Source organism: Phodopus roborovskii, unplaced genomic scaffold (genome assembly GCF_943737965.1).
Source record: "Phodopus roborovskii unplaced genomic scaffold, PHOROB, whole genome shotgun sequence".
In the NCBI taxonomy this organism is placed as follows: domain Eukaryota; kingdom Metazoa; phylum Chordata; class Mammalia; order Rodentia; family Cricetidae; genus Phodopus; species Phodopus roborovskii.
This window is the reverse complement of record NW_026126448.1, coordinates 8,970,721-8,997,896: the sequence shown is the minus strand read 5'-3', so window position 1 is coordinate 8,997,896 and position 27,176 is coordinate 8,970,721. Positions and strand designations below refer to the sequence as shown.

General features: G+C 41.9%; 2 protein-coding genes and 1 pseudogene across 2 annotated transcripts; all 3 read left to right on the top strand.

Moving 5' to 3' along the window:
* The first annotated feature begins 777 nt into the window (after window positions 1-777).
* On the top strand, window positions 778-1,791 carry LOC127225073 (olfactory receptor 2D2-like). The gene has a single exon (XM_051188335.1). It carries the CDS (start codon window positions 856-858, stop codon window positions 1,789-1,791), a length of 936 nt encoding a protein of 311 aa, XP_051044292.1. The 5' UTR covers window positions 778-855.
* Window positions 1,792-11,285: 9,494 nt separating this feature from the next.
* Window positions 11,286-11,762, top strand: LOC127225072 (probable ribosome biogenesis protein RLP24; annotated as a pseudogene).
* A 13,749-nt stretch (window positions 11,763-25,511) lies between these two features.
* LOC127225071 (olfactory receptor 2A12-like) lies at window positions 25,512-26,460 on the top strand. Its single transcript, XM_051188333.1, is given in 2 exon segments — window positions 25,512-25,693; window positions 25,695-26,460. Coding segments are annotated over 2 exon segments (948 nt in total).
* Window positions 26,461-27,176: the final 716 nt, after the last annotated feature.

The following is a 27,176-nucleotide window of genomic DNA, read 5'->3' as shown; positions in this document are numbered from 1 at the left end:
TGATTGTGTACAGAGGGAGACATGAGTAAAAAAGGAAGAAAGAACTTTTCTCCTCACATGACCCATCAACATTCCGTGCACACATGACCCTCTGTCATTACTCATAGGACTTCATGTGGGTGGGGGTGGGCCTGTGCTGAACTGGTGTTTTCTGTCTTCTTCATCTACATTTTTACCCTCTTTTTTTTTTTTGCATATGTCTGTGGTATGTGTGTGTGTGTGTGTGTGTGTGTGTGTGTGTGTGTGTGTGTGTGTGTGTGTGTTTCATTGGGGCAGAGTCTCCCAGGTGAACTCAGTGTTTATCATTTCAAGTAGTGCAGCTAGCCCTCTTATACTGGGGCTCGTCTGTGTCTGCCTTCCCAGCGCTAGCATGAGAGTGTGAGACTGCAAATGGCATGTCATGTGTTACATGGTGCGTCCAGGAGTTATATGAGACCCTTTAGACAGTCATCAGAATCCTGAGACATGCGTGTCATCAACCTCACTTGATAGATGAGGAGACTGAGACATTGGGAGGTTCAGTAACTTGAGAAGAGCTCACAGAAACTGACCAGTGCTCAGAACCGCACTTCAACCTTTCTTTTATAATTAGTTTTGCTTTTTATTTTTTGTGTATGGGCTTTTGCCTGCATGCATGCTTGTACACCATGTGAGTCTCTGGCCTATGGAGGTGAGAAGAAGGAATCTGGTCTCCTGGAACTGGAGTCACAGACAACTCTGAGCTGTGTGGTTTCCCGGAACAGCAGTCAGTGCTCTCTGAGCCATCTCACCACCCTGTCTCTGCCCTTTCTGCCTCTATAGCTGCCATGTGACAGGTGACTCATAGATAAATGTGATTCTCTTACAGCCTGCACCATGTGGATGATTCCAGGACAGAACCAAAGCTGGGTTTCTGAGTTTATCCTGCTTGGCTTCTCCAGTGACCCCACAACCAACAGCATCCTCTTCACCGTGTTCCTTCTCATCTACCTGAGCGCAGTCATGGGCAATGGGCTCATCATCATGCTGGTCTGCATGGACACACAGCTGCACATGCCCATGTACTTCTTCCTCTGCATCCTCTCCCTGTTGGATATGTGCTATGTCACCACCACCATGCCCCAGATGTTGGTGCATCTTCTTGCTGACTCTCAGACCATCCCCTTTGCTGGCTGCTGGCTGCAGATGTATGTGTTTGAAGCCCTGGGTATAACTGAGTGTACCTTCTTTGTTGTCATGGCTTATGACAGATATGTGGCCATTTGCCACCCACTTCATTATACTGTCATCCTCAACTGGGAACTGTGTATATGGTTGGCATCTGGGTCTTGTGTCTGTGGCTTCCTCTCTGCTTTGTTAAATACTTTCTTTACCATGAGACTGCCATATTGTGGACCTAACAAGGTCAACCACCACTTCTGTGAAGGCCCTGCAGTGCGTAGCCTGGCTTGCATGGATACCCACCTCATCGAGATGGTGGACCAGATCTTGAGTGTGCTTATGGTTCTTACTCCAATTTCTCTCATTGTGGCCTCCTATGTTCACATTGCAAAGGCAATTCTCAAGATCAAGTCCACCCAGGCCCGCTGCAAGGCTTTCTCTACCTGTGCCTCCCACCTGACTGTGGTCACATTCTTCTATGGTCCAGCCTCTTACATCTACATGAGGCCCAACTCCAGCTACTCCCCTGAGAGAGACAAGAAGATCTCACTCTTCACTGCCTTGCTCAACCCCATGGTCTACAGTCTGAGGAACAAAGACATCAAGAGAGCATTTCTCAAGGTGATAGGGCAGGGCAAGGTGGATTGCTGAACCCGGATTTAGCAGAACCTGGAGTGAATCATTCACTAATTAAGAAAGGGACAGTGTCTTTATTATATGTAACTGACCAGTGCATTTGAACCAACATTATATTTGGTAACAAGGACAAACCACTCTGAAACCTGGGTGGCTGTCTTGATTGAGAGGCTACACTAGGGTATAATTATAAACACCTTAGTAAATTTACCAGATTATAGCTTTGAAGATTCATCTGTTACTCATGTTTGCAGCTGTAGGCGTATAGTGACCTTCTGTCCTCTCACATCTAATCTGAAGGAGGAACCTTATATCCAACATGTCACCCTAGAAGGAAAGGAATGGTGGACAAACTCACAATGGCTCAGCTTCTCAAGAATGATCTGCTTCTCTTTCCACAGGATTTTTTGACAAAAGTAATTAGCATGTTATTGTGGAATATTATTTTAACTATGTAAAGGTATGTTACATTTGTTTATGCTGCATTTGTAATGGTGTAAGGATGTGATACATTTGTTTGTGCTGCATTTGTTTAATTATGTAATGATGTGTTGCATTTGTTTCTACTTGCCTGCCTAAGGTACTTGATTGCTCTCTTAAAAAGCTGAAAGGCCAATAGCACGTGGGAGAAGGATAGATAGCAAGGATGGCAGGCAGAGAGAATAAGTGGGAGGGAAAATGTAAGAATGAGAGATACAAGCAAGCAGAGGTGTGTCTCCTTTAAGAGATGGCTTCCTGTTCCTGACTCAGTGCTAGCAGCAAAACCCATGAGGCTCTCCTAAAAGGCTCTGCTACCAACCACTTAAATGGGGGTTTATGAGCAGCAAGTGGCATGCTACTAGGAGGCAGCATAGACTCAGGAACTTCCCAGAGTTGGGGTGGTAAACATGGCTCTAGTCAGGACCTTGGCCATGAGAGTAGGCTCCCAGGGAACAAAGGAGTGAAGCAGAGACAGCTGCCAAAGCCGTGGCTTTAGTCCTGGCCACACAATTTAAAGGCTCATGAGGTCAGAAAAAGATGGAGATCTGCAGTAAAGACAGATTCAGATGGAAGAAATTTCTAAATGGTTTACAGTCTGTTAAAAAAAAATATGAATGATTGGGAGAGAAAAGAAAAAGGATTGGGAGGATGGGAGGGAGAGGGAAGTGGGACAGATATGTAAAATAAGAAAAAAAATAAAAATGAAAAGAAAAAAAAGAAAGAAAAATCAGGTTGATTGAGGAAGACTTCCCCTGAAAAATCTCCAGTGGGAACCAATGGCCCAAGTGACCCAGCATCCAGAACAGCTTCCAGGCTTCTGACTGAGATGATGCAGCCTCACAAAAATACTCCAATTAGGACTTGACCATTCTAAACTTCCTCAGGGTCCCACAAAGATTACCAGTTCCCCCCAATCATCAGGAAGTAGTCCTGAGAACTACACCCACATTCCCAAAATATTGATTATAAATGTTTGCTATTAGGAAGTAGTTTGGAAAGAATGACGCCCAAATTCCCAAATATTGTGTATAAATGTTTGTTTTCATTTAATTGGACTTTGTTATATAAAATTAAATAAAAAAATATAAAAAAAATAAATGTTTGCTATTATTTAAGGGGTGGTTGGTTAAAAATAAATGAGTTAAATTCAGAGACCTCTTTCTAAAGGGGGATATGATATAGAAATGATGGTGGGAAAGGGTAAATTATTGAATCTACCTTAATCCAAAAACAACTGTTAATCTAAAAATATTTTATATTGGTATGAATTTTAACTTATTGATACAAGATTTAAGTTATTTCTGTTTATTGTATGTATATGTCTACTCTTGTTTATGGTATTATGTTTATGCAGCTCATTTAAAATGTAAATATAATGAGAAATAGAGATTAATAATAATCCCAGTGGGGGGAAAAAACAATGGAATCTTGAAATTCATAGGCAAATGGATGGAACTTGAGGAAACCATCCTGAATGAGGTAACCCAGTCACAAAAAGAGGACCATGGTATGTACTCACTCATATATGGATTTTAGACATAGAACAAAGGGTCACCAGCCTATAATTAATTAGGATACAAGGAGGAACCTAAGAGATTCATACAAGGTCCCTCACAGAAGGGGAAAGGAACAAGCATATTGGGAGTGGGGGGGCAGTGAGTGGACAGAGAGCTAGGAGAAAGAGAAGGGGAGGAGAGAAAAACATGTGGGACTAGGAAGATTGAGTCAGGGGAGGAATAGATGAGAGAGAGAGATACCATAAAAGAAAGAGCCATTATAGGTTAAAGAGAAAACTGACTCTAGAGAAATATCCAGAGACCTACAAGGCTGACCCCAACTAACAATCTGAGCAGAATTGGAAAGGCTACCTTAAATGCCCTTCCCTGATAGTGAGATTGATGAATAGATGTAGGGAGCCGTCCCTACATTCTCCATTACAAGATGGCACTGGCATCCGGCTGACGGTTGGCATAAATAAGCCTGTGCGCGCGTGCAAGGGGATTTCTCCCGCGCCTCTCCCGTGGCGTCATTCGGCCTGATGAGTGAGCAACCAGTCAGGGAGTGACACGTCCTAAGCGAGGCTGAGTTTCTATATAAGGGTGTGGATTTTTGCTCTCGGGGTCTTCGCTCTACAGTTGGTGTAAGCTTATGCTCTGCCTCTCAAGAAGCATTAAAGCTATTATCGCAGAAGGATCCTATCTGTGTGCCGCGTCGTTCTTGCTGGCGAGACGGTAGCGCGGGACAAATAACTTATCCACCATCTTAGAGTCCTCATCTAGTAGTTGATGGAAACAGAAGCAGACACCCACAGCTAAACACTGAGCCAAACTCTTGGAATCCAGATGCAGAGAGGGAGGAATGATAAGAAAACGGGGACAAGGTCAGGCCACAGAAACCCACAAAGACAGCTGACCTGAACAAGGGGGAGCTAATGAACCCCCAGACCAATAGCAGGGAAACCAGCATTGGACCGACTCAGACCCCCTGAACATGGGTCTCAGAAGGCCTGGAGAGTCTATGGGACCTTTGACAGTGGAATCAGGATGTATCCCTGGTGCATAAAAGGACTCTAGGAACACATTCCTCATGGAGGGATACTCCCTTAACCTAAAGGCAGGAGGGAGGGCCTAGTTTCTACTCCAAATGACTTGACAGATTTTGTTGATACCTCCTGGAAGGCATCATCCTCCCAGTGGAGTGGGGGGGAGGAATGGGATAGGAGAGTGGTCAGGGGGTATGGGAGGGAGGGAGAGACAGAGGGAGGAATGGAGGGAAAGGGAACTGGGATCAATATGTAAAATAAGGAAAAGATAAAAAAACAAAAATAAAAATAATAAAAAACAAAAATAATAAAACATAATAATCTATAATAGCAAACTCACAGTCATGTTAGTGAGGGCTTCAAGGTCATATAGAGATGTAGTTCAGATAGGCAACCTTCAAACACTTCAAAGACCTACAGAATATGGCATTTAAAATGTTTTAATAACTTATGCTTTTTACGATAGTGATACATGTCTGCTCCTGACAGCACCAATCTACTTCAGAGACGATGATGGGCATTGAAGAAACTCCACATGGCATTAATTTTTTTAAGCAAAAGCTAGCCAAATGGGCAAAGAAACTGCCCTTGCCTCATTGCTGACAGTTACTGTCCAAACTGGACCAGTAGGATACAAAAAGCAACTGACAAACTTTGCCAAGACAAGGTAGGACAGTTCTTTAAAATTCCCTGCTTCACAGGAAAGTCTGTCAGATATGCTAGGCTGTTATGAGTATGTTCACAACCCCCCCACGGGTCTGGTCCCAGTGCTGTGCCAGTCCCAATTAACACAGAGAGACACTGTATTTGATATAATTCTGCTGGCCTGTTACTGGTTTCTTATCAGCTAGCTCTGTCTTAAATATTAACCCATTTCTATTAATCTAAGTATTTCCACGTGGTCTCATCTTATCGGAGAGAGGGTCCGGCGTTCTGCTCTTTCCAGTCTCTCCATGCTGACTCCTCCCTACTCTTCCTCGAATCCTCCTTGTTTCCTAGTTCTGCCTATCTTGCTTTCCTATTGGCCAACAGTGCTTTATTCATTAACCAATAAGAGAAACATTTACATTATGACATCTCCAGTCACTAGGCCAGAGTTGGATGCCCGAATGTTACAGAGAACGTTGGGTAAATGTCTAGGCAGCCTGGTATCCCCGTCATTAGGTAACATTTCACCCTTCTTAGTTCTTTTTTTTTTTTCACTTTAGAAAAGGTTTTATTTATGTACAAATAAAAGGCAACATTCTGTCCATAAATTCTACTTTCCAAAACCGAAGAGTTTTTAGTTGGCTTTTTGTTTTGTTTTTTTTTCCTTTTTTTTTAAAATTTATTTTATTTTATATAACAAAGTCCATTTGGATGAAAACAAACATTTATAGACAATATTTGGGAATTTGGGCATCGTTCTTTCCAAACTACTTCCTGCTGGTAAGGGGCGCTGTCATGGGGGAATTCTAAGAAGATGCAGAAATCCTGGCTGTAGTCTATAAGGCTGCTTTGTCCAGCTGTTTTGAATGTAGGATCACCTTGTACTCTGTTTCAGGCGGTCTGGCGTGATCAAACCACATTAGTCTGGAAGGAATCCACATCTTTTCATTTTCTGTGGAAACAAAAATAGAAATCCCTTTCCCCAGTTGCCCTCCAACTTAAATTTTGGAGTCAAAGCATTTTTTTTTTAATTGATCCCAGTTCCTTCTTCCTCCCTCCCTCCCTTCTTCCATCCCTCCCTCCCTCCTTCCCTCCCTTTTACCCTCTCTGCCCTCTCACATGCACTCTAACCACCCTCCCATCCCATCCCCCCACCCCAATTCCATATGTAGGGGAATGCCATCCAGTTGGGGTCATGTAGAACTGACAGGTCATGTGAAGTAGGGACTAGGGCTTCTCTCCTGTCTCTAGATTAAGGCAGTTATCCCTCCATGGGGGATATGTTCGCAAAGTCCTTTTGTGCACCAGGGATACAGCCTGGCTCCACTGTCTGAGGTCTCTTAGACTGCTCAGTCCTTCTGGCGGAGACCCATTTTCAGGGGGGCCTGAGTCAGTCCCATGCTGGCTTCCCAGCTATCAGTCTAGTGCCCTTAGCTCCTCCTTGTTCAGGTAAGCTGTCTGTATATGTTTCTGCCTGATGGTCTTGTCCTCTCCATCTGCATCTGGGTTCTAGTTCGACTCAGTGTTTATGTATGGGTGTTTGATCCTGTTTTCAACAGGCATTAGTTGAGGGCTCCATGGAGAAGTTAGTAGTTGATCTCACTCTCCAGGAAGGGCATTTATGATAGCCTTTCCATGGAAGCTCAAATTGTTAGTTGGGAGCAGTCTTGTAGTTCTCTCGACCTTTCTTTGTGTTCAATTTTATCTTCAAACCAATATTGGCTCCCTCTTTTATGTTCTCTCTCTCTGTCTCTCTCTCTCTCTCTGTCTCTCTGTCTCTCTCTCTCTCTCTCTCTCTCTCTCTCTCTCTCTCTCTCTCTCTCTCTCTCTTTCCTATCTTCTATTCCTAACCAGGCTCAATCTTCCTGGTTGCACATGTTTTCCTTTCCTCCCCTTCATTTTCTCCTACTTCTCTCTCCATTTGCTGCCCCCCCCACTTCACCTGAGCTCTGGGGGACTTGTCCCTTCCCAGTTCTGTGAGGGACTTTATATGAATCTCTTAGAATACACCTTGTATCCTAGTTCCTCTGGTGATGTGAATTATAGGCTGGTGATCCTTTGCTCTAGGTCTAAAATCCATATATGAGTGAGTACACACTGTGTTCCTCTTTTTGTGACTGGGTTACCTCATTCAGGATGGTTTCTTCAAGTGCCATCCACTTGCCTGCAAATTTCAAGATACCATTATTTTTTTCTGCAGAGTAGTATTCCATTGTGTAGATGTGCCACATCTTCATTAACCATTCTTCAATTGAGGGGCATCTAGGTTGCTTCCAGGTTCTTGCTATTACAAATAGTGCTGCTATGAACATAGTTGAACAGATGTCTTTGTTGCATGGATGTGAATCCTTTGGGTATATGCCTAAGAGGGGGATTGCCGGGTCCTGTGGTAAACTAATTCCCATTTTCCTGAGGAACCGCCATACTGATCTCCAAAATGGCTGTATGAGTTTGCACTCCCACCAGCAGTGGAGGAGTGTTCCACTTTCTCCACATCCTCTCCAACATAAGTCATCACTGGTGTTTCTAATTTTAGCCATTCTGGCAGGAGTAAGATGGTATCTCAAAGTTGTTTTGATTTGCATTTCCCTGATAGCTAAGGATGTAGAACATTTTCTTAAGTGTCTTTCAGCCTTTTTGATTTCCTCTATTGAGAATTCTTTCTTCAGTTCTATACCCCATTTTTAAATAGGGTTATTTGGTGTTTTGTTGACTAGTTTCCCGAGTTCTTTGTATATTTTGGAGATCAGCCCTTTGTCGGATATAGGATTGGTGAAAATCTTTTCCCAGTCTGTGGGCTGCCGTTTGGTCTTGTCCACTGTGTCCTTTGCCTTACAGAAGCTTCTAAGTTTGAAGAGGTCCCATTTATTAATTGTTTCTTTCAGTGTCTGTGCCCCTGGAGTTATGTTCAAGAAGCGGTCTCCTATACCAATTTGTTCAAGGGTACCTCCTACTTTCTCTTCTAAGAGGTTCAATGTGGCTGGATTGATGTGAGTCTTCTACACACTCTCATCCAATTGTGCCAGCACCATTTGTTGAAGATGCTGTCTTTGCCCCATTGTATAATTTTAGCTGTTTTGTCGAAAATCAGGTGTTCATAGGTGCGTGGATTAATATCAGGATTTTCAATTCGATTCCATTGGTCTACCTGTCTATTTTTATGCCAATACCAGGCTGTTTTCAGAACTATAGCTCTGTAGTAGAGCTTAAAGTCAGGAATGGTGATGCCTCCTGAAGTTCTTTTATTGTATAGGGTTGTTTTGGCTATCCTGGGTCTTTTGTTTTTCCATATAAAGTTGATTATTATCCTTTCAAGGTCGGTGAAGAATTGTGGTGGGATTTTAATGGGGATTGCATTGAGTCTGTAGATTGCTTTTGGCAAGATTGCCATTTTTACTATGTTTATCCTACCTATCCAAGAGCATGGGCGATCTTTCCATTTTCTGGTATCTTCTTTAATTTCTTTCTTTAGAGTCACAAAGTTCTTATTATATAGGTCTTTTACTTATTTGGTAAGTGTTACACCAAGGTACTTTATGTTGCTTGTGGCTATTGTAAAGGGTGATGTTTCTCTGATTTCTTTCTCTGTCTCTTTGTCGTCTGAAAAAAGTAGGGCTACTGATTTTTTTTGAGTTTATCTTGTATCCTGCTAGTTTGCTGAAGGTGTTTATCAGCTGTAGGAGTTCCCTGGTAGAGTTTATTGGGTCGCTTAATAGAAAAACTTCTGAGAGACACTGGATTATAGAAAAAACCGCTAAATTAAGCCCACTTATATATTTTAAGGATGTCTTAACTTTATAATGTAAGTCAGAAAATGTTTTGCACTGGGAGAGAGGTTATGCTTTGTTTCTACTGGAAATAAAAAATAAACCTATGGATTCCTTAAAAAATATTAAAGAACAGACTTGATTGGGGGACATGTCCTGGAAATGTTGGCTGCAGACAAGAAGTAAGGAACAAAGAAAAACAATAACACCAGTAATGTATAGCTGATCCCTTGACATGGGAACACCTCCAAATGGATGAGACATGATAACGCTTGTTGGCAGAAGAGTCCACATGACTTATTATTACATGGCATTCTTTCAAATGATGTGGATAGAGATTTATATTACAGTTTTGCTATACAGTCCAAACAGACATTTAAAGTTGACAGATGTCTTTTACCTGCTCAAACATAGAACAAAATAATTACCTTTACCCAGGTCGAGGTAGCTCACACCTTTAATCCCAGGACTTGGGAGGCAGAGGCTGGCAAATCTCTGTGAGTTCAAAGCCATCATGGTCTACATAGCATATTCTAGGACAGGCTCCAAAGCTACACAGAGAAATCCTGTCTTGAAAAACCAAACCCCCCCACCAAAAAAAAAAAAAAACACATCATCTGTAAATGGAGTTCTTAAATGGAGTCAGATATAGAGGAAAATGCTGAGATATCAGAGAGAAGGAGCAAGCCACTGCCACACATTACCTCCTCCGCATCTCAGCAGACAAGAGAGGGAATTCCTGTTCCTCCCTGCTTATATCCTGTTTCTACCCAGCTAGTTCACTTCCTATCTGCCTGTACAGACCTCCAGACCTCTATGGTTAGCTAGTGGCAAGTTTCATTCTCTGACCTTCAGACAGGCTTTATTTGTACAAGCAAGATATCAGCACAATAATCTTTAGCTGATTTGTGCACACCATACTTTCCATTCTTGTGTTAATGCAGATATATATGTTACCTTTAAAAGATTCTGTGTTTTCAGAACAAAAGGACTAGACACCAATGAAGAAGACAAGTAGCTCAGGTGATCCAACTTCTCACAATGCCTCTATTGCAGTTATTTCAAGAATCTGCACCCAGAATAACTTCAAAGCTGCTAACTGAGATGGTCCAGCCTCACAGAATACTCCAGCCAGGACTTCAGCTCACCTCTACACTTTCCCATCACACAGAGACTGAACAACAAATAATACAGCTAGCACTACCAGGATTTGACAATTATCTTAAATTTTCAGAGTCCCCTAAAGAAGTTGTGACCCCCCAGACAACAGGAAGCAGTCTAGAGAATATGTTGTCCACATTCCCAAGAGTGAGGTTGGTAATTTTTGGTAATTTTATTGGGTTATGGATATATAAGATTGCTTGGGGGGGTTGTTTGCAAGTTGTTATTGGTTATAGTCAGGGTAAAAACTACTCTTATTATTTAAAGGATTTGTAAGGAACATTTCCTGTCCTGCAGCCACTCTCAAATAATCACTCAGAGGCTTAATATGAATTGTAAATGCTCAGCCAATAGCTCAGGCTTATGACTAACTAGCTCTTATATTTTAAGTTAGCCCATGTTCGTTGTTTTCGTTCTGCCATGTTGCAGTACATTTATTAGCATGGCACATGCATCTCCTGCTCCCTCTGTGTCTGGCTGCTGGCTCCTCACTCCTTATTCTTCTCATCATCCTTTGCTTGGTTGCCCCACCTGTACTTCCTGATTGGCTACTGACCAATCAGCATTTTATTAAGTCAATTCAAATTAGAAATCTTTACAGTATAAAAGAGGGTTATTCCACAGAATTTCCTCTCTTCTGTCTAATTAAAAAGGAAGGTTTTAACTTTAATATAGTAAGATTATATACAAAACAAAAACAAAAACAGTTGTCAAGTATGAATTACAATCACAATATCCAGATTATTTGTATTTGGCAAAATTAGATTAAATATTCAATCATCTATTCTGTCTGGTGAATCTAAAGTTTCACATCTAATTTATCTTTTATCATAACTAAGAAAAACTATCACTATGATTTTCTAATCTTCAACTCTATCAAAGAACTAAGAAGGGCCCACGTGGAGTCAAACATGAGGATTGAGAAGTGTTATTTCTGTTCCGGGCCGATCTACCCTGGCCACAGCATGATGTTCATCTGCAACGACTGCGAGATGTTCTGATTCTGCAAATCCAAGTGTCATAAAAACTTTAAGAAGAAGAGGAACCCACACAAGGTCAGGTGGACTAAAGCCTTCCAGAAAGCAACTGGCAAGGAGCTCATGGTGGACAACTCATTTGAATTTGAAAAACGAAGAAATGAACCTGTGAAATACCAGCGAGAGTTATGGAGTAAAACTATTGATGCAATGAAGAGAGTTTAAGAGATCAAACAGAAACGCCAGGCTAAGTTTATAATGAACAGGTTGAAGAAAAACAAAGAGCTGCAGAAGGTCCAGGACATCAAAGAAGTCAAGCAGAACATCCATCTTATCCGGGCTCCTCTTGCAGGCAAGGGAAAGCAGCTGGAGGAAAAAATGGTACAGCAGTTACAGAAGGATGCTTCCTAATGGTGCCGCCTGGAACCAGCCCTGTGCCCACTGGAAACTGGAGGAGGCTGTTGGTTCCTAAGATATTGATTGGTTACATAATGTCCTTCAGACAAAGGTGATGCACATGTTCCCCTCTTACACTGTAGCCTGTAAAAGCATCCATCCTGGGAGTTAGGTCTCAGCTCAGTGTTTGCTTCACAGTGTTATGCTCATAAAATATGAAAGTTTGTGTGTAGATGAAGGCATGAACTCTGGGCATAACATGGTTGAGCCATTGCTTAATGGCACCAAGCAACATTACTGTACTGACTGTCTTGCTAGTGTGAAATTTGTAATAGTGTGATATTTTCCTTGTACTAGGATTGTCTATTTATTAGGGTTGTTGAAGCAGAGGTCACATCAAGGAACTAACCATTCTCATGACAACCTCAGTCTGTTTTGTTTTGGTTTAGTCTGTTTAGTAGCTCCTTCCTTGAAGTCGCACGCATACTGGCTGCATACGATGTTACAGTGCAGCTGAATTATGCTGGGCTGTTTGTCCTGCCTCACCATTTTAATGTGCAGCTTGTGGATATTGGGGGGTGGAGCGGGTTGAATAAACTTTGCCGGAATGGTACTTTATTACTGCTTTGGAGAATGCTCAATTCCAAGTTGTGTCTTCTGGCCCAAAAACAACCCCCCCCCAGCCCAGCAGTGGTCTAGAAGCAGAAGAATCTTGGTGCCTTTTAAATTTTTTTATGTGGTTTTATTTTTTTGGATGTTTGAGGCAATGTCTATTATGTAGCAGCTCTAGCTGTCCTGGAAGTCTGTGGACCAGGCTGCCTTGAACTCACAGACATCTACCTGCATCTGTCTCCCAAGTGCTGGGATTAAAGGTGTGTGCCATCACACCAGCATTTTTTTTTTATTTTATATAACCAAGTCCATTTGGATGAAAGCAAACATTTATAGACAATATTTGGGAATTTGGGCATCGTTCTTTCCAAACTACTTCCTGCTGGTAAGGGGCGCTGTCATGGGGGAATTCTAAGAAGATGCAGAAATCCTGGCTGTAGTCTATAAGGCTGCTTTGTCCAGCTGTTTTGAATGTAGGATCACCTTGTACTCTGTTTCAGGCGGTCTGGCGTGATCAAACCACATTAGTCTGGAAGGAATCCACGTCTTTTCATTTTCTGTAGAAACAAAAAATAGAAATCCTTTTCTCCAGTAACTTGCCCTCCAATTTAAATTTTGGAGTCAAAGCATTTTTTTAAATTTAATTTATTATTTTACATGTCGATCCCAGTTCCCTCTCCCTCCCTCCTTCCCTCCTTCCCTGCTTCTCTCCCTCCCTCCTTTCCTCCCTTTTACCCTCTCTGCCCTCTCACATGCACTCTAACCACCCTCCCCTCCCATCCCCGCACCCCAGTTCCATATGTAGGGGAATGCCATCCAGTTGGGGTCATGTAGATCTGACAGGTCATGTGGAAGGAAGAAGTCAAACTGTCTCTATTTGCAGATGATACGATAGTTTACATAAGCAACCCAATAAACTCTACCAGGGAACTCCTACAGCTGATAAACACCTTCAGCAAACTAGCAGGATACAAGATAAACTCAAAAAAAATCAGTAGCCCTACTTTTTTCAGACGACAAAGAGACAGAGAAAGAAATCAGAGAAACATCACCCTTTACAATAGCCACAAGCAACATAAAGTACCTTGGTGTAACACTTACCAAATAAGTAAAAGACCTATATAATAAGAACTTTGTGACTCTAAAGAAAGAAATTAAAGAAGATACCAGAAAATGGAAAGATCGCCCATGCTCTTGGATAGGTAGGATAAACATAGTAAAAATGGCAATCTTGCCAAAAGCAATCTACAGACTCAATGCAATCCCCATTAAAATCCCACCACAATTCTTCACCGACCTTGAAAGGATAATAATCAACTTTATATGGAAAAACAAAAGACCCAGGATAGCCAAAACAACCCTATACAATAAAAGAACTTCAGGAGGCATCACCATTCCTGACTTTAAGCTCTACTACAGAGCTATAGTTCTGAAAACAGCCTGGTATTGGCATAAAAATAGACAGGTAGACCAATGGAATCGAATTGAAAATCCTGATATTAATCCACGCACCTATGAACACCTGATTTTCGACAAAACAGCTAAAATTATACAATGGGGCAAAGACAGCATCTTCAACAAATGGTGCTGGCACAATTGGATGAGAGTGTGTAGAAGACTCACATCAATCCAGCCACATTGAACCTCTTAGAAGAGAAAGTAGGAGGTACCCTTGAACAAATTGGTATAGGAGACCGCTTCTTGAACATAACTCCAGGGGCACAGACACTGAAAGAAACAATTAATAAATGGGACCTCTTCAAACTTAGAAGCTTCTGTAAGGCAAAGGACACAGTGGACAAGACCAAACGGCAGCCCACAGACTGGGAAAAGATTTTCACCAATCCTATATCCGACAAAGGGCTGATCTCCAAAATATACAAAGAACTCGGGAAACTAGTCAACAAAACACCAAATAACCCTATTTAAAAATGGGGTATAGAACTGAAGAAAGAATTCTCAATAGAGGAAATCAAAAAGGCTGAAAGACACTTAAGAAAATGTTCTACATCCTTAGCTATCAGGGAAATGCAAATCAAAACAACTTTGAGATACCATCTTACTCCTGCCAGAATGGCTAAAATTAGAAACACCAGTGATGACTTATGTTGGAGAGGATGTGGAGAAAGTGGAACACTCCTCCACTGCTGGTGGGAGTGCAAACTCATACAGCCATTTTGGAGATCAGTATGGCGGTTCCTCAGGAAAATGGGAATTAGTTTACCACAGGACCCGGCAATCCCCCTCTTAGGCATATACCCAAAGGATTCACATCCATGCAACAAAGACATCTGTTCAACTATGTTCATAGCAGCACTATTTGTAATAGCAAGAACCTGGAAGCAACCTAGATGCCCCTCAATTGAAGAATGGTTAATGAAGATGTGGCACATCTACACAATGGAATACTACTCTGCAGAAAAAAATAATGGTATCTTGAAATTTGCAGGCAAGTGGATGGCACTTGAAGAAACCATCCTGAATGAGGTAACCCAGTCACAAAAAGAGGAACACAGTGTGTACTCACTCATATATGGATTTTAGACCTAGAGCAAAGGATCACCAGCCTATAATTCACATCACCAGAGGAACTAGGATACAAGGTGTATTCTAAGAGATTCATATAAAGTCCCTCACAGAACTGGGAAGGGACAAGTCCCCCAGAGCTCAGGTGAAGTGGGGGAGGACAGCGAATGGAGAGAGAAGTAGGAGAAAATGAGGGGGAGGAGAGGAAGGCATGTGCGACCAGGAGGATTGAGCCTGGTTAGGAATAGAAGATAGGAAAGAGAGAGAGAGAGAGAGAGAGAGAGAGAGAGAGAGAGAGAGAGAGAGAGAGAGAGAGAGAGAGAGAGACAGAGAGAGACAGAGAGAGAACATAAAAGAGGGAGCCAATATTGGTTTGAAGATAAAATTGAACACAAAGAAAGGTCTAGAGAACTACAAGACTGCTCCCAACTAACAATCTCAGCTTCTGTGGAAAGGCTATCATAAATGCCCTTCCCGGAGAGTGAGATCAACAACTAACTTCTCCATGGAGCCCTCAACTAATGCCTGTTGAAAATAGGAGCAAACACCCATACATAAACACTGAGTCGAACTAGAACCCAGAAGCAGATGGAGAGGACAAGACCATGCGGCAGAAGCACATAGAGATAGCTTACCTGAACAAGGAGGAGCTAAGGGCCACTATACTGATAGCTGGGAAGCCAGCAGGGGACTGCCTCGGGCCCCCCTGAAAATGGGTCTCAGCCAGAAGGTCTGAGCAGTCTGAGAGACCTCAGACAGTGGAGCCAGGATGTATCCCTGGTGCACAAAAGGACTTTGCAAACATATCCCCCATGGAGGGATAACTGCCTTATTCTAGAGACAGGAGAGAAGCCCTAGTCCCTACTTCACAGGACCTGTCATATCTACATGACCCCAACTGGATGGCATTCCCCTACATATGGAATTGTGGTGGGGGATGGGATGGGAGGGTGGTTAGAGTGCATGTGAGAGGGCAGAGAGGGTAAAAGGGAGGGAAGGGGGGAGGGAGAGGGAACTGGGATTGACATGTAAAATAATAAATTTTTTAAAAAATGCTTTGACTCCAGAATTTAACTTGAAGAACAAGTTACTGGGGAAAAGGATTTCTATTTTTGTTTCCACAGAAAATGAAAAGATGTGGATTCCTACCAGACTAATGTGGTTTGATCACGCCAGACCACCTGAAACAGAGTACAAGCTGATCCTACATTCAAAACAGCTGGACAAAACAGCCCTACAGACTACAGCTAGGATATCTGAATCTTCTTCGAATCCCCCAAGACAGCGTCCCTTACCAGCAGGAAGTAGTTTGGAAAGAACGACACCCAAATTCCCAAATATTGTGTATAAATGTTTGTTTTCATTTAATTGGACTTTGTTATATAAAATTAAATTAAAAAAAAAGAAAATCCAAAACCAACAAAACACCAAACAGGATCCAGACATGTTGTGTATTCCCCCCTCCTTACATGGATTATTCTTTTTACACTATTTTACTCTCTCTTTAAAGACTTTATTATTTTCAAACTATTAGTTTCAATGTGGCAAGACTAACCATTTGGACAAGAAACTGCTCAAGCCTCAATTGCTCATAGTATGCTGACCAAATTGGATGAGCAGGACACAAAAGAACTTTGCCAAGACAAAGTAGGGCAGTTCTTCCAAAATTCCTGCTTCATAGAAAAGTCTGTCCAATATTCTGGGCCCATAGGCCAAACACAGATGCGCCAACAATGCAGGGGAACCTTGGGTGACTGTCCAGGCAGACAGGTCTCCCTGTCATTTTTGTAGTTTTGAAAGTTGCTTTCTCTGCACTTCTTGTTTACTCAGGTAATATTATGTCCTTCTTGGGTATCTGATGGGGCTGAAGAATTATAGATGTTACAATTTTACAGTTTTCCTTGTTATCAAATTCAGAAAAGAAACTTACATAAGAGATGTAAAGTTTATGAGGTTGAGAAACATAAAAGCTTAAATTGTTTACCTAAGAAAACATTTTAATGTCTACAAAGATATCCATTTGAATCACTCACATTTTCAGAAAATATTATTTCTCCCACTGAATGATCTTTATGTCTTTAATTTTCATCCAGTACATTTCAGTGCTTGTGTCTGGAGTGGCAATCCTAGTCTATTAAATTCTGTCAATCCCAGCCTGGTGTCATCTTTTTTTTTTTTTTTTTTTTTTTTTTTGCTTCCTGTGGCTTTGTGGATGGTTTCAAAAGTAGAAAACACGAGTTCTTGCATTTGTCCTTTTACACAATTGTTTGACATTGTCTTAGTCACTGGTTTATTGCTCTGATGAGACACCATGGCCACAGCAACTCTTATAAAGGAAAACAGATGACTGGGGTTGCTTATAGTTCAGAGGTTAAGTTCATTATCATCATGGCAGGGTATGGAAACACTCATGGCAATGGAGAAGTAGCTGAGAGCTAAATCCTGATCCACTGGACTTGGCATGGGTTTTTGAAACCTCAAAGCCCACCTTCAGTGACACACTTCCTCCTACTTTGTCTTACAAAGTTTGGCAGTCACTTTCTTTTGCATCCTATTGGTCCAGTTTGGACAGTACACTGTCAACAGTTGAGGCAAGGGCATTTTTTTTTCTCCAAATGACTAGCCTTTGTCATAAAGAAAGCAAATTCCATATGGAGGGTCATCAATGCTCATCATGTTATTTTGAAGTAAGGTGGTGCTGTCAAAGTCAGATGTGTCTCACTGCTATGAAGAGCCTTAGATTATTAAACACTTTAAATACCATAATCTATGGGTCTTTGAAGTGTTTGAAGACCGTCTACTTATCTAAATATGTCTGTTTAACCTTGAAAACATACCTAATATGACTATAAGTTTGATTATTATAGATGATTATTATAGATGATTATTATCCTGTATTTCTTAATTATATAGTACATATTTAAACGAGCTATATAGGCAAATACTCAAAATAAGAGTATACATACATATGCTATAAAAATTAAATCTGTATCAATAAGCCACAATCCATACCAACATAAAGTATTTTGTAATTAATAGTTGTTTTTTATTAAAGTAGATTCAATAATTTACTCTTTCTTTTTAAATTTAATTTTACATTCCAACCTCAGTTCTTTCTCACACACCTCTTCCCACTCCTCCTTGCCCCCTCCCACCCCTACCCCTGCCTCCCTGCTAAGCCCCCCCCTTAGTCCACTCCTCCTCATGAGTAAGGGCTCCCATGAGGAGTCAACATAATCTGGCACAGTATGTTGGGGCAGGGGCAGGTGCCTCTCCCATGCACTGAGGCTGAGCATGGCATCCCACCATAGGGAGTGGACTTCAACAAGCTAGCTCGTGCACCAGGTTTGCATCATCTTTACTGAGCATCTGTGTTGTTTTCCGATCAGGAGTCAAATCTTAAACTGCCATGTCAGACACTGGCACTGCTCACCTTAGTGCATGGTGGTAGTGCATGGCAGCTGGTAACTGGTTTCATCCCATAGACAGATGCCAGGTGACTTGTCTCTGCACTGTAGCTGGCATGAGACTGTGAGGGGAAGAATTCATATGTGGCTCTGTTCTTGAGTGTTGAAATGTTTTCTTAAGCTTTCTCAGGCTTTATGTGGATACGTGCGTTGCCCGACGGTATGCGCCATGTGTAGGCATACTTTTTCATCAGGACTGCCAGTCAGCTCTCTCCTGCCAGCCCACTCCCAAATAACCACACAAAGACTTATTATTAATTATAAACACTCAGCCAATATCATAGGCTTGTTACTAACTAGCTCTTACACCTTAAATTAACCCACATTTTTACTTATGTCCTACCATAGGTACATTATCTTGGTATATCTTGGTACAGCATGTTCACCTTGTGTTTCCTCTGCATCTCCAGGAGTTTGGCTCAGTGCTTAGGTGTGCATCTCTGCTTCTGCTTCTATCAGCTACTGGATTAAGGCTCTAGGATGGCATATAAGGTAGTCATCAATCTCATTATAGGGGAAGGGCATTTAAGGTAGCCTCTCCAGTATTGCTTAGATTGTTAGTTGGGGTCATCCTTGTGGATCTCCAAATATTTCCCTAGTGCCAGATTTCTCTGTAAATCTTTAATGTCTCCCTCTATTAGAGTATCTCTTTTCATGTTCTCCCTCTCCCCTCCTCCATGCTCCCTATTTGCTCAGAATATCCTATCCCTTTCCCGTTCTCCAGGGAACCATGTTTGTCTCTCTTAGGGTCTTCCTTGTTTCCAAGCTTCTCTAAGGTTGTGGATTGTAGACTGGTAATCCTTTGCTCTATGTCTAATATCCACCTATGAGTGAGTACATACCATGTTTGTCTTTCTGTGACTGGGTTACCTCACTCAGGATAGTTTCTTCTAGTTCCATCTATTTGCCTGTGAATTTCAAGATTTCATTGTTTTTTTTTTCCACTGAGTAGTACTCCATTGTGTAGATGTACCACATTTTCTTTATCTGTTTTTCAGTTGAGGGACATCTAGCTTGCTTCCATTTTCTGGCTATTACAAATAAAGATGCTATGAATATAGTTGAACAAATGTCCTTGTTGTATGAATGTGCATCCTTTGGGTATATGCCTAAGAGTGGAACTGCTGGATCTTGAGGTAGACTAATTCCCATTTTTCTGAGAAACTGCCATACTGATTTCCAAAGTGTCTGTACAAGTTTGCACTCCCACCAGCAGAGGAGGAATATTCCCCTTCCTCTACATCCTCTCCAGCATAAACTGTCCTTGGTGTTTTTGATTTTAGCCATTCTGATAGGTGTAAGATGGTATCTCAGAGTTATTTTGATTTGCATTTCCCTGATGGCTACGGATGTTGAGCAATTTCTTATGTGTCTTTCAGTCATTTTGGATTTCTCTATTGAGAATTCTCTATTTAGATCTGTACCTCACTTTTTAATTGAATTGTTTGATGTTTTGGTGATTAGGTTCTTTGTATATTTTGGAAATCAGTCCTCTGTCAGATGTGGGGTTGGTGAAGATCTTTTCCCATTCTGTGGGCTGCTGTTTTGTCTCATTGACTGTGTCCTTTGCCTTACAGAAGCTTCTCAGTTTCAGGAGGTCCTATTTATTAATTATCTATCTCAGTGTCTGTGCCACTGGCATTATGTTTAGGAACAGGTCTCCTGTACCATTTTGTCCAATGGTATCTCCCACTTTCTCCTCTAAGAGGTTCAATGTGAAAACCCTAAAATTAATCCACACAACTACGAACACTTGACTTTTGACAAAGAAGATAAAATTATACAATGGAAAAAAGAAAGCATCTTCAACAAATGATGCTGGCATAACTGGATGCTAACATGTAGAAAACTGCAGATAGATCCATATCTATGGCCATGCACAAAACTTAAGTTCTTATTGATTGGCATTTTATAATTAATTTTTACTATTAATTGTGTTCAAGGAGCAGCTCACAGGAATTATAACTCCTTATCAATAAATCACTCTAACCAGGAAGTCTTTATACTCCAGTCTTCTCCTTCTGAACTCTTAGGAAACCAAGACACAGACAGAAGGCAGGGGTGGAGATGCAAGGTCATGGAACACTAGCCAGGACTGTTGGCAGGGTGCTGACATCACATTTATAGTCTAACCAATCTAAAAGGGAAGAGGTTACTATTGGAATTCTATAGAAGAGGCAACTAAGTCAAAATAACAGCAAGTTCAAGGGAACATGCTCCAGGTTTATATATTTGGACCCAAATTCTAATTTGCATTTAAGAGACAGGAGTGCTGCAGAGTTTTTTCATTCCACTCTCATGAGGATGTCACTGCTGACTTCCATGTCAAGGTAGGTAGGTAGATGCATAGATAGATAGATAGATAGATAGATAGATAGATAGATAGATGTACAACTCATGCATTCCTGGTCCCTGGGGATAACAGATGAGGACACCAGATCCTCTAGAACTGGAAATATAAATGGTTGTGAGCTGCCCCATATGTTGTGGGAAACAAACTTAAGTTCTATAAATGCAAGCAAATCCTTTTTATCATAGCCACCCTCCAGCCCCCATTGTTGCTGACTCTTCCTTAGCACCAGAATGTCTGAGTAACTTGCTCAGATATTGCACAGCAGAGATGAGAAGATTTTAATTTACCCTAAGGTAGTTGAGGAAGGAAGAGGAATGTGTCTCAGCCATGCTCTCATTGACTGTCTGGGCTCAGGGTTTGGGCAGTAAACGAGGAATCAGAATGAGAACTTAATTCCTTGACTGTGTATCAGGTGACCAGGTCCCACTTCCTCTTCTCTGAGCTGCTCTTACCCCCAATTAGTTTAGAAAAGGGAACAGGTCACCACTCCTCCCCCTGTGGGTTGTTTCCTCTTGCTCTGACCCAAGGGTCTCACTTCAGTGCTCATGCTGACAGCATCCAGGGATCATCTCAGCATCCCTACTGGGAACATAAATGGTCCTTTCCCAGCTCCCCTGTGAGGCTCAGATAGGAAGCAGGGTCATAAAATCTCAGCATCTGGTTCCCCTAGGAAGAGCTGAAGATGTGTGAGTTTGCCTTTGTTAAGCAGGATCGTATAGGGGCCATCTTCAGGAGCCAGGGCTGGTCTACTTGCAGAGGAAGTAAGATACTCAACCCTCCAATTCTATAGCACCTTGGAATTTTTCTGGAGATTGAGCTGCCTAGAATCCCTTCTCTCTGGACTCACTTACTTTAGGAGGCTCAGAAGAAGAAACAGCTACTCAGTGACACAGTCCTTGGATTTACAAGTGGTAAGATGGATGGCTTGTGGGTGGGTCTAAGGCATCTTTGGTACTGGAAATGAGAAATAGCCAAGCCACCCATCTCCAGGATCTTGTGCATACATCTCAAAGTCCCCTGACATTTTCCCCTTGCCTGCTTGTCTTTGCTCTCATTCTCAAACTTGTGTCTTTACCTCCATTTTCATTCCTCCTTTTTATTAATTTAATACATACTTACAGAGACGTTTTCTGTTTCAAATCATGTTGACAGAGAAAGAATATCAGGTCCTAAGCTCAAAGATCCCAAATGAAGCAGAAAGCTACATCTCTGAGAGAGCAGTGGTGGCCAATGTCTTTGAAGCAGCCCCTTCCCACACAGAAACCCAGCTTGATGTGCCTCATGGGCAGAGCAATCATGATTTTTTTTTTTTTGGTTTTGGTTTGTTTTATGTTGGGAGATAGTCTGCTGAGTTAGTCTGCTGTAGTCTACTTTGGTGTCAAACTTTATATATAGTCAAGTATATCCTAGCACTCCTGATCCTAAACCCTCCAGATTCAGGTTCAGGCTTTGTAGGTTGATGCTAACATATGTGGCCTTTTTTGGCCTGGAAATTAATCCTGACATCTTTATCTGTGCTGGGCTCATAGAATTGGGCCACTGTCTTGCTGGGACACTGTAAGAGAATTCATATACCAATGACCTGGGAAGCCATAATAGGCTGTGGATCACTAAATGATGTCCCAATGCCATAGACATCACACCTTAAATATTGTTTCCTTGGATCCTTCTTCTTTGAATACATTCCAGGGTCTGTCACATTCAGACAGAAGGGGAATCTCATCAGGAGAGCTGGTCTGTGTCTAGCCATAAGCTTTGTCCTAGGATGGCTCTGGATGTGCTGAGTCTTCATAAGCTCAACTAGATGGACACCGTAAAGACTGTCTTCTTCACCTCCCCACTTCAGAGCCTGTGTGCCAGAAGCAGGAAAGGTGGCTGAGAGCCAGGATCTGATGTCACACCACATAAACTGAACAAAGTCCCATCTCCAGGCCTTAGGTTTTCACCTGTAACACAAGGGTAAAAATACTCCCTTTGATGACTTATTATATTATTAAGTTAAAGTTAGTGGAAATTGTCAGGGCTATATACATTATTCAAAATAAATACAGTGTTTTTATTATTTAAAAGGGTAGGAAGTCATCCATATAGGCACACACTATCAGAGATAATTCTTTCTTAGTTTTAGTTAACAAGAGAGTAACAAAGGGTTTGTCCAGGTTGTTTGGTGTCAAATTGAGATCAGACTCCACAAAGGATTCTTCAGATTGCACATTTCCAAAGAACAAGAAATGCAGGATGTGTCCTCCTGGGTTAGGGGTGGGAGGTGATAGCATAACAGGGAAGGCTTCCTTGGAAGAGCTGAGTCCTGCTCTTGCCACAGTATGGGCAACATGGTGCAGGTGGTGGTCCTCACTCCATGATGAGAATCTAAGCACATGCCTTAAGGTGTGAGAGAGGCAAGGCATGTAGGATACAGGGCACACTTGCTGGGGGGTTTGTGAATGGAGAGAGAGAAGAGGTAGAGGAGACAGTTGTGTGCTGAGGCTTAGTCTTCACAGAGCAGGAGGTTTTGGAATGTCCTGTGCATCCAGCTCAAATGTCAGCGCTTGGGAGCCTTTAAAATGCTTTCAACAGGAGCCAGATAGGAGCAATATGAAAACTTTGAAAAACCACTGCAACAGTCACAAGAAGAACATGTTGAGGAAGGCAAATGCCTAGCCCTGAAAAAGGGAAGTGGAAACTATGTTCTGCCCCTAAATGAGAACTTATTTGCAACTGGTGCCTATCAGAAAGGGAAAATTGGGTTTCTTCCATAGTGTCACTGCACATATCAGTGACTCTACTCCTGCCACATGCTCACGAGTAGTTGGCCAACAGGAGACTAACTCATGGATTCTGCGTGTTGTTTTGCTTGCTTTGATTTTCTTTACTTTTTTTTTCTAGTTTCTGTAGTTTTGTTGTGTCTTGAAAGAAAGTATGAGAGGGAAAAGAATGTGAAGTCAGGTGGAGAGAGTCTGGAAGTAGTTGGTGGAGGAGAAGGATATGATCAAAGTCTATTGTAAGAAAATAATTTTTAAAAATTAAAAAAGAAAAGATGGTACTGTAGGAGGAAAATTTGGAGGTAATGGGCACATGGAGAAGATGGTGTAGAAATGCAGGAGAGATGATGGATTCCTGACCTGGGTTGATAGGAAAGGCAGTTGTGAGGGTTATGAGCAGTAGAATGCTCAGGAGAGGGGATGGGACAGGAGGATTGGAGACTGACAGTGTCTAAAAGTCTCTTTCATATTCTGCTCCCATCAAAGCCAATTCCTACTTTAACCATTTGCTTGCTTATTAGCATGAGTGGTGCCCTAGTTCAGACTATTGTGAGTAGTGGCAGGAAATGAAATTTCATTTACATGTCTTTCCGTGTGTGTGTGTGTGTGTGTGTGTGTGTGTGTGTGTGTGTGTGTTCCTGTGTGTTTACATATTGTTTTAGAAATATAATTGATACTTGTATTGCTGAGCAGTGCAGTGTGTTCAACATTAGGGAACACAGCCAGGCACACACTAAAGGGATCAATTAATTTGCTCTCCCATTGGATCCAGTCACTCTTGTTAATATTAGCTATCTGTTATTGCTGCCATGCTGGTAGGTGTGTAGCGTTGTGAGATTGAGGAGAGTGGATGTTGGCACTTTTGGGTTCTCCTGCAATTTCCAGATGCACAATGGTGCTGAGAACCTTAGCCTCATCAGTGCTCACAGCTGCCTTGTGAAATGACATTTAAATATGGTTTACTGTTTTATTTGAACAGCTGTTGTTATGTTTGTGTTTCTCTAAATCATTGTCTAAGCACTTTGAGTACTTTTTTTTCTTATTCTAGGTTATCCTTATTTTTGCTTTCAAGGAAAAGGCTCTTTTAAAAGAAATCTTATCTTTGCTTCCCCTAAAATGATAGACGTATTTATCAGGTTTGAATTTAAAACATTGGTTGCTTTATATTTACTATTTAAAGCTCCATTGCACCTGGAATTGATTGTCTGCAAAAGGATGTAGGAGAAAAACAGGAAAAAGTAACTTTCCTGCTCTCATATACACATGATCCATCAGCATTCCCTGGGAAGGCTACAATGTCTCAAGTACATTGTACACATGACCTTCTGTCATTACTCAAATGTCTATGTGCGTCTAGACCTCTGTTTACTCTCTATTTTGCATATGTCTGTGATGTGTGGTCAGAGACTGACATGGGGTTCATCCTCAATCTCTTTGAGGATATTCCTTGAGGATATTCTCTTAGTTGAACACAGCATTCATCATTTCAGCTAGTGTAGCTAGCCCTCTTATTCCGGAGTTCCTCTGTGTCTGCCTTCCCAGAGTGGGAGTGACAGTGTAAGGCTGCATATGCTATGTGATGTGTTATCTGCTGTTTCGAGGAGTTATGTGCGATTAGATATTCATCATAATCCCGAGGTAGGAGTGTCACCAGCCTCATTTGATAAATGAACAGACTGAGGCACTGGGAGATTCAGCAACTTGAGAAGAGTGCAGAAAATGACCAGTGTGTTCAGAGCACACAATCCAGCCTTTCTTTTCTTAAGCAAAGAGTATTACGTTTATTTATTTTTTGTATATTGATTTTTGCCTACATGCATGGTTGTGCACCACATGTGTGTGTCTTCCCTGTGGAGGTCAGAGCAGGGAGTCAGTCATGCTGGACCTGGAATCTCTGACAGCTCTAAGTTGTATTCTCCCTGGAGCAAGTCAGGTATCTCAGCCTTTGAGACATGTCACCAGCCTGTATCTCCCCTTTCTGCCTGTACAGCTGCCATGTGCCAGGTGACTCATAGATGAATGTGATTCTCTTACAGCCTGCACCATGTGGATGATTCCAGGACAGAACCAAAGCTGGGTTTCTGAGTTTATCCTGCTTGGCTTCTCCAGTGACCCCACAACCAACAGCATCCTCTTCACTGTGTTCCTTCTCATCTACCTGAGCGCAGTCATGGGCAATGGGCTCATCATCGTCCTGATCTGCATGGACACACAGCTGCACACGCCCATGTAAACTTGCCATGTTGGATATGTGCTATGTCACCACCACCATGCCCCAGATGTTGGTGCATCTTCTTGCTCACTCTCAGACCATCTCCTTTGCTGGCTGCTGGCTACAAATGTATGTGTTTGGTGCCGTGGCTGCTACTGAGAGCACCTTATTTGTCATCATGGCTTATGACAGATATGTGGCCATTTGCTACCCATTGCATTATACTGTCATCCTCAACTGGGGACTGTGTAGACAGTTGACAGCTGGGTCTTGTGTCTGTAGTTTCCTCTCTGCTTTGTTACATACTTTCTTCACCATGAGTCTGCCATATTGTGGACCCAATAAAGTCAAGCACTACTTTTGTGAAGGTCCCTCAGTGCGTAGTCTGGCTTGCACAGATATTCACCTCATTGAGATGGTGGACCTGGTCTTGAGTGTTTTTATGTGTCTTATTCCAGTTTCTCTCATTGTGGTCTCATACATTCATATTGGGATGGCAATTTTCAAGATTAGGTCCACCCAAACTCACTGCAAGGCTTTCTCTACCTGTGCCTCCCATCTGACTGTGGTCACATTCTTCTATGGTCCAGCCTCTTACATCTATATGAGGCCCAACTCCAGCTACTCCTCTGAGAGAGACAAGCAGATCTCACTCTTTTACAATGCCTTCACTGCCTTGCTCAACCCCGTGGTCTACAGTCTGAGGAACAAAGACCTCAAGAGGGCATTTCTCAAGGTGATGGGGCATGGTAGGGTGGACTTGAGAATACTAGGATACTAGAGAAACTGCATTGAAGTATTCTCTTTTTTCGAAAGGTACAATGTCTTTGCATTTGAATCAACATATTACGTGGTAATTGGAACATACCACTGTGACACCAAGATGGCTGTCTTGATGAACAAAAGACACCAAGGTGCCATTCCTAAAAACTCAGTAATCGTGCTGGATTGTAGCAGGATTAATTTGTTGCTCAGGTTTAGAGCTGTAGGTTGAGAGTGATCTTCTGTTCTTTTCCATCTATCTTGGAAGAGGAAACCTTTATATCCAACATGTCACCCTTGAACAGAATCAAAGGGACAGTGGACAATCTCACAATGCATCAGCTTCTCAAGAATGACCTGCTTCTCTTTCCACACACTCTTTTTGCAAAAGCAAGCAGTATTGTCCATTCTGAGAGAAGGGGTGGGAAGATTTTTTGTCTAGAGAGAAGTAATACAAGTTCTGTGGCCATGGTCTGGTATGTAGGTTCCTCTACTTAGAAAGGATCAAGCAATGCACATTATGTAACTTGCTATGATTCCCAGAAAAAAATTATACCTATAACACAAAACATGATAACTGTGGATAGCATGATAGTAGCAACAGCAGAAGGCTGAGACACTATATGCCAAGTAGCACAGCATGTGTTATCAGAAGTAAGCTGATACCTTGTGGAACAGAACTATACAGCTCAGAGAACTAACTTCACACATAAATTCAACATGGTCTATAGGGAA

Coding starts and splice junctions, on each gene's coding strand:
- LOC127225073 (XM_051188335.1), top strand. CDS start 856: ATGTGGATGATTCCAGGACAGAACCAAAGCTGGGTTTCTGAGTTTATC.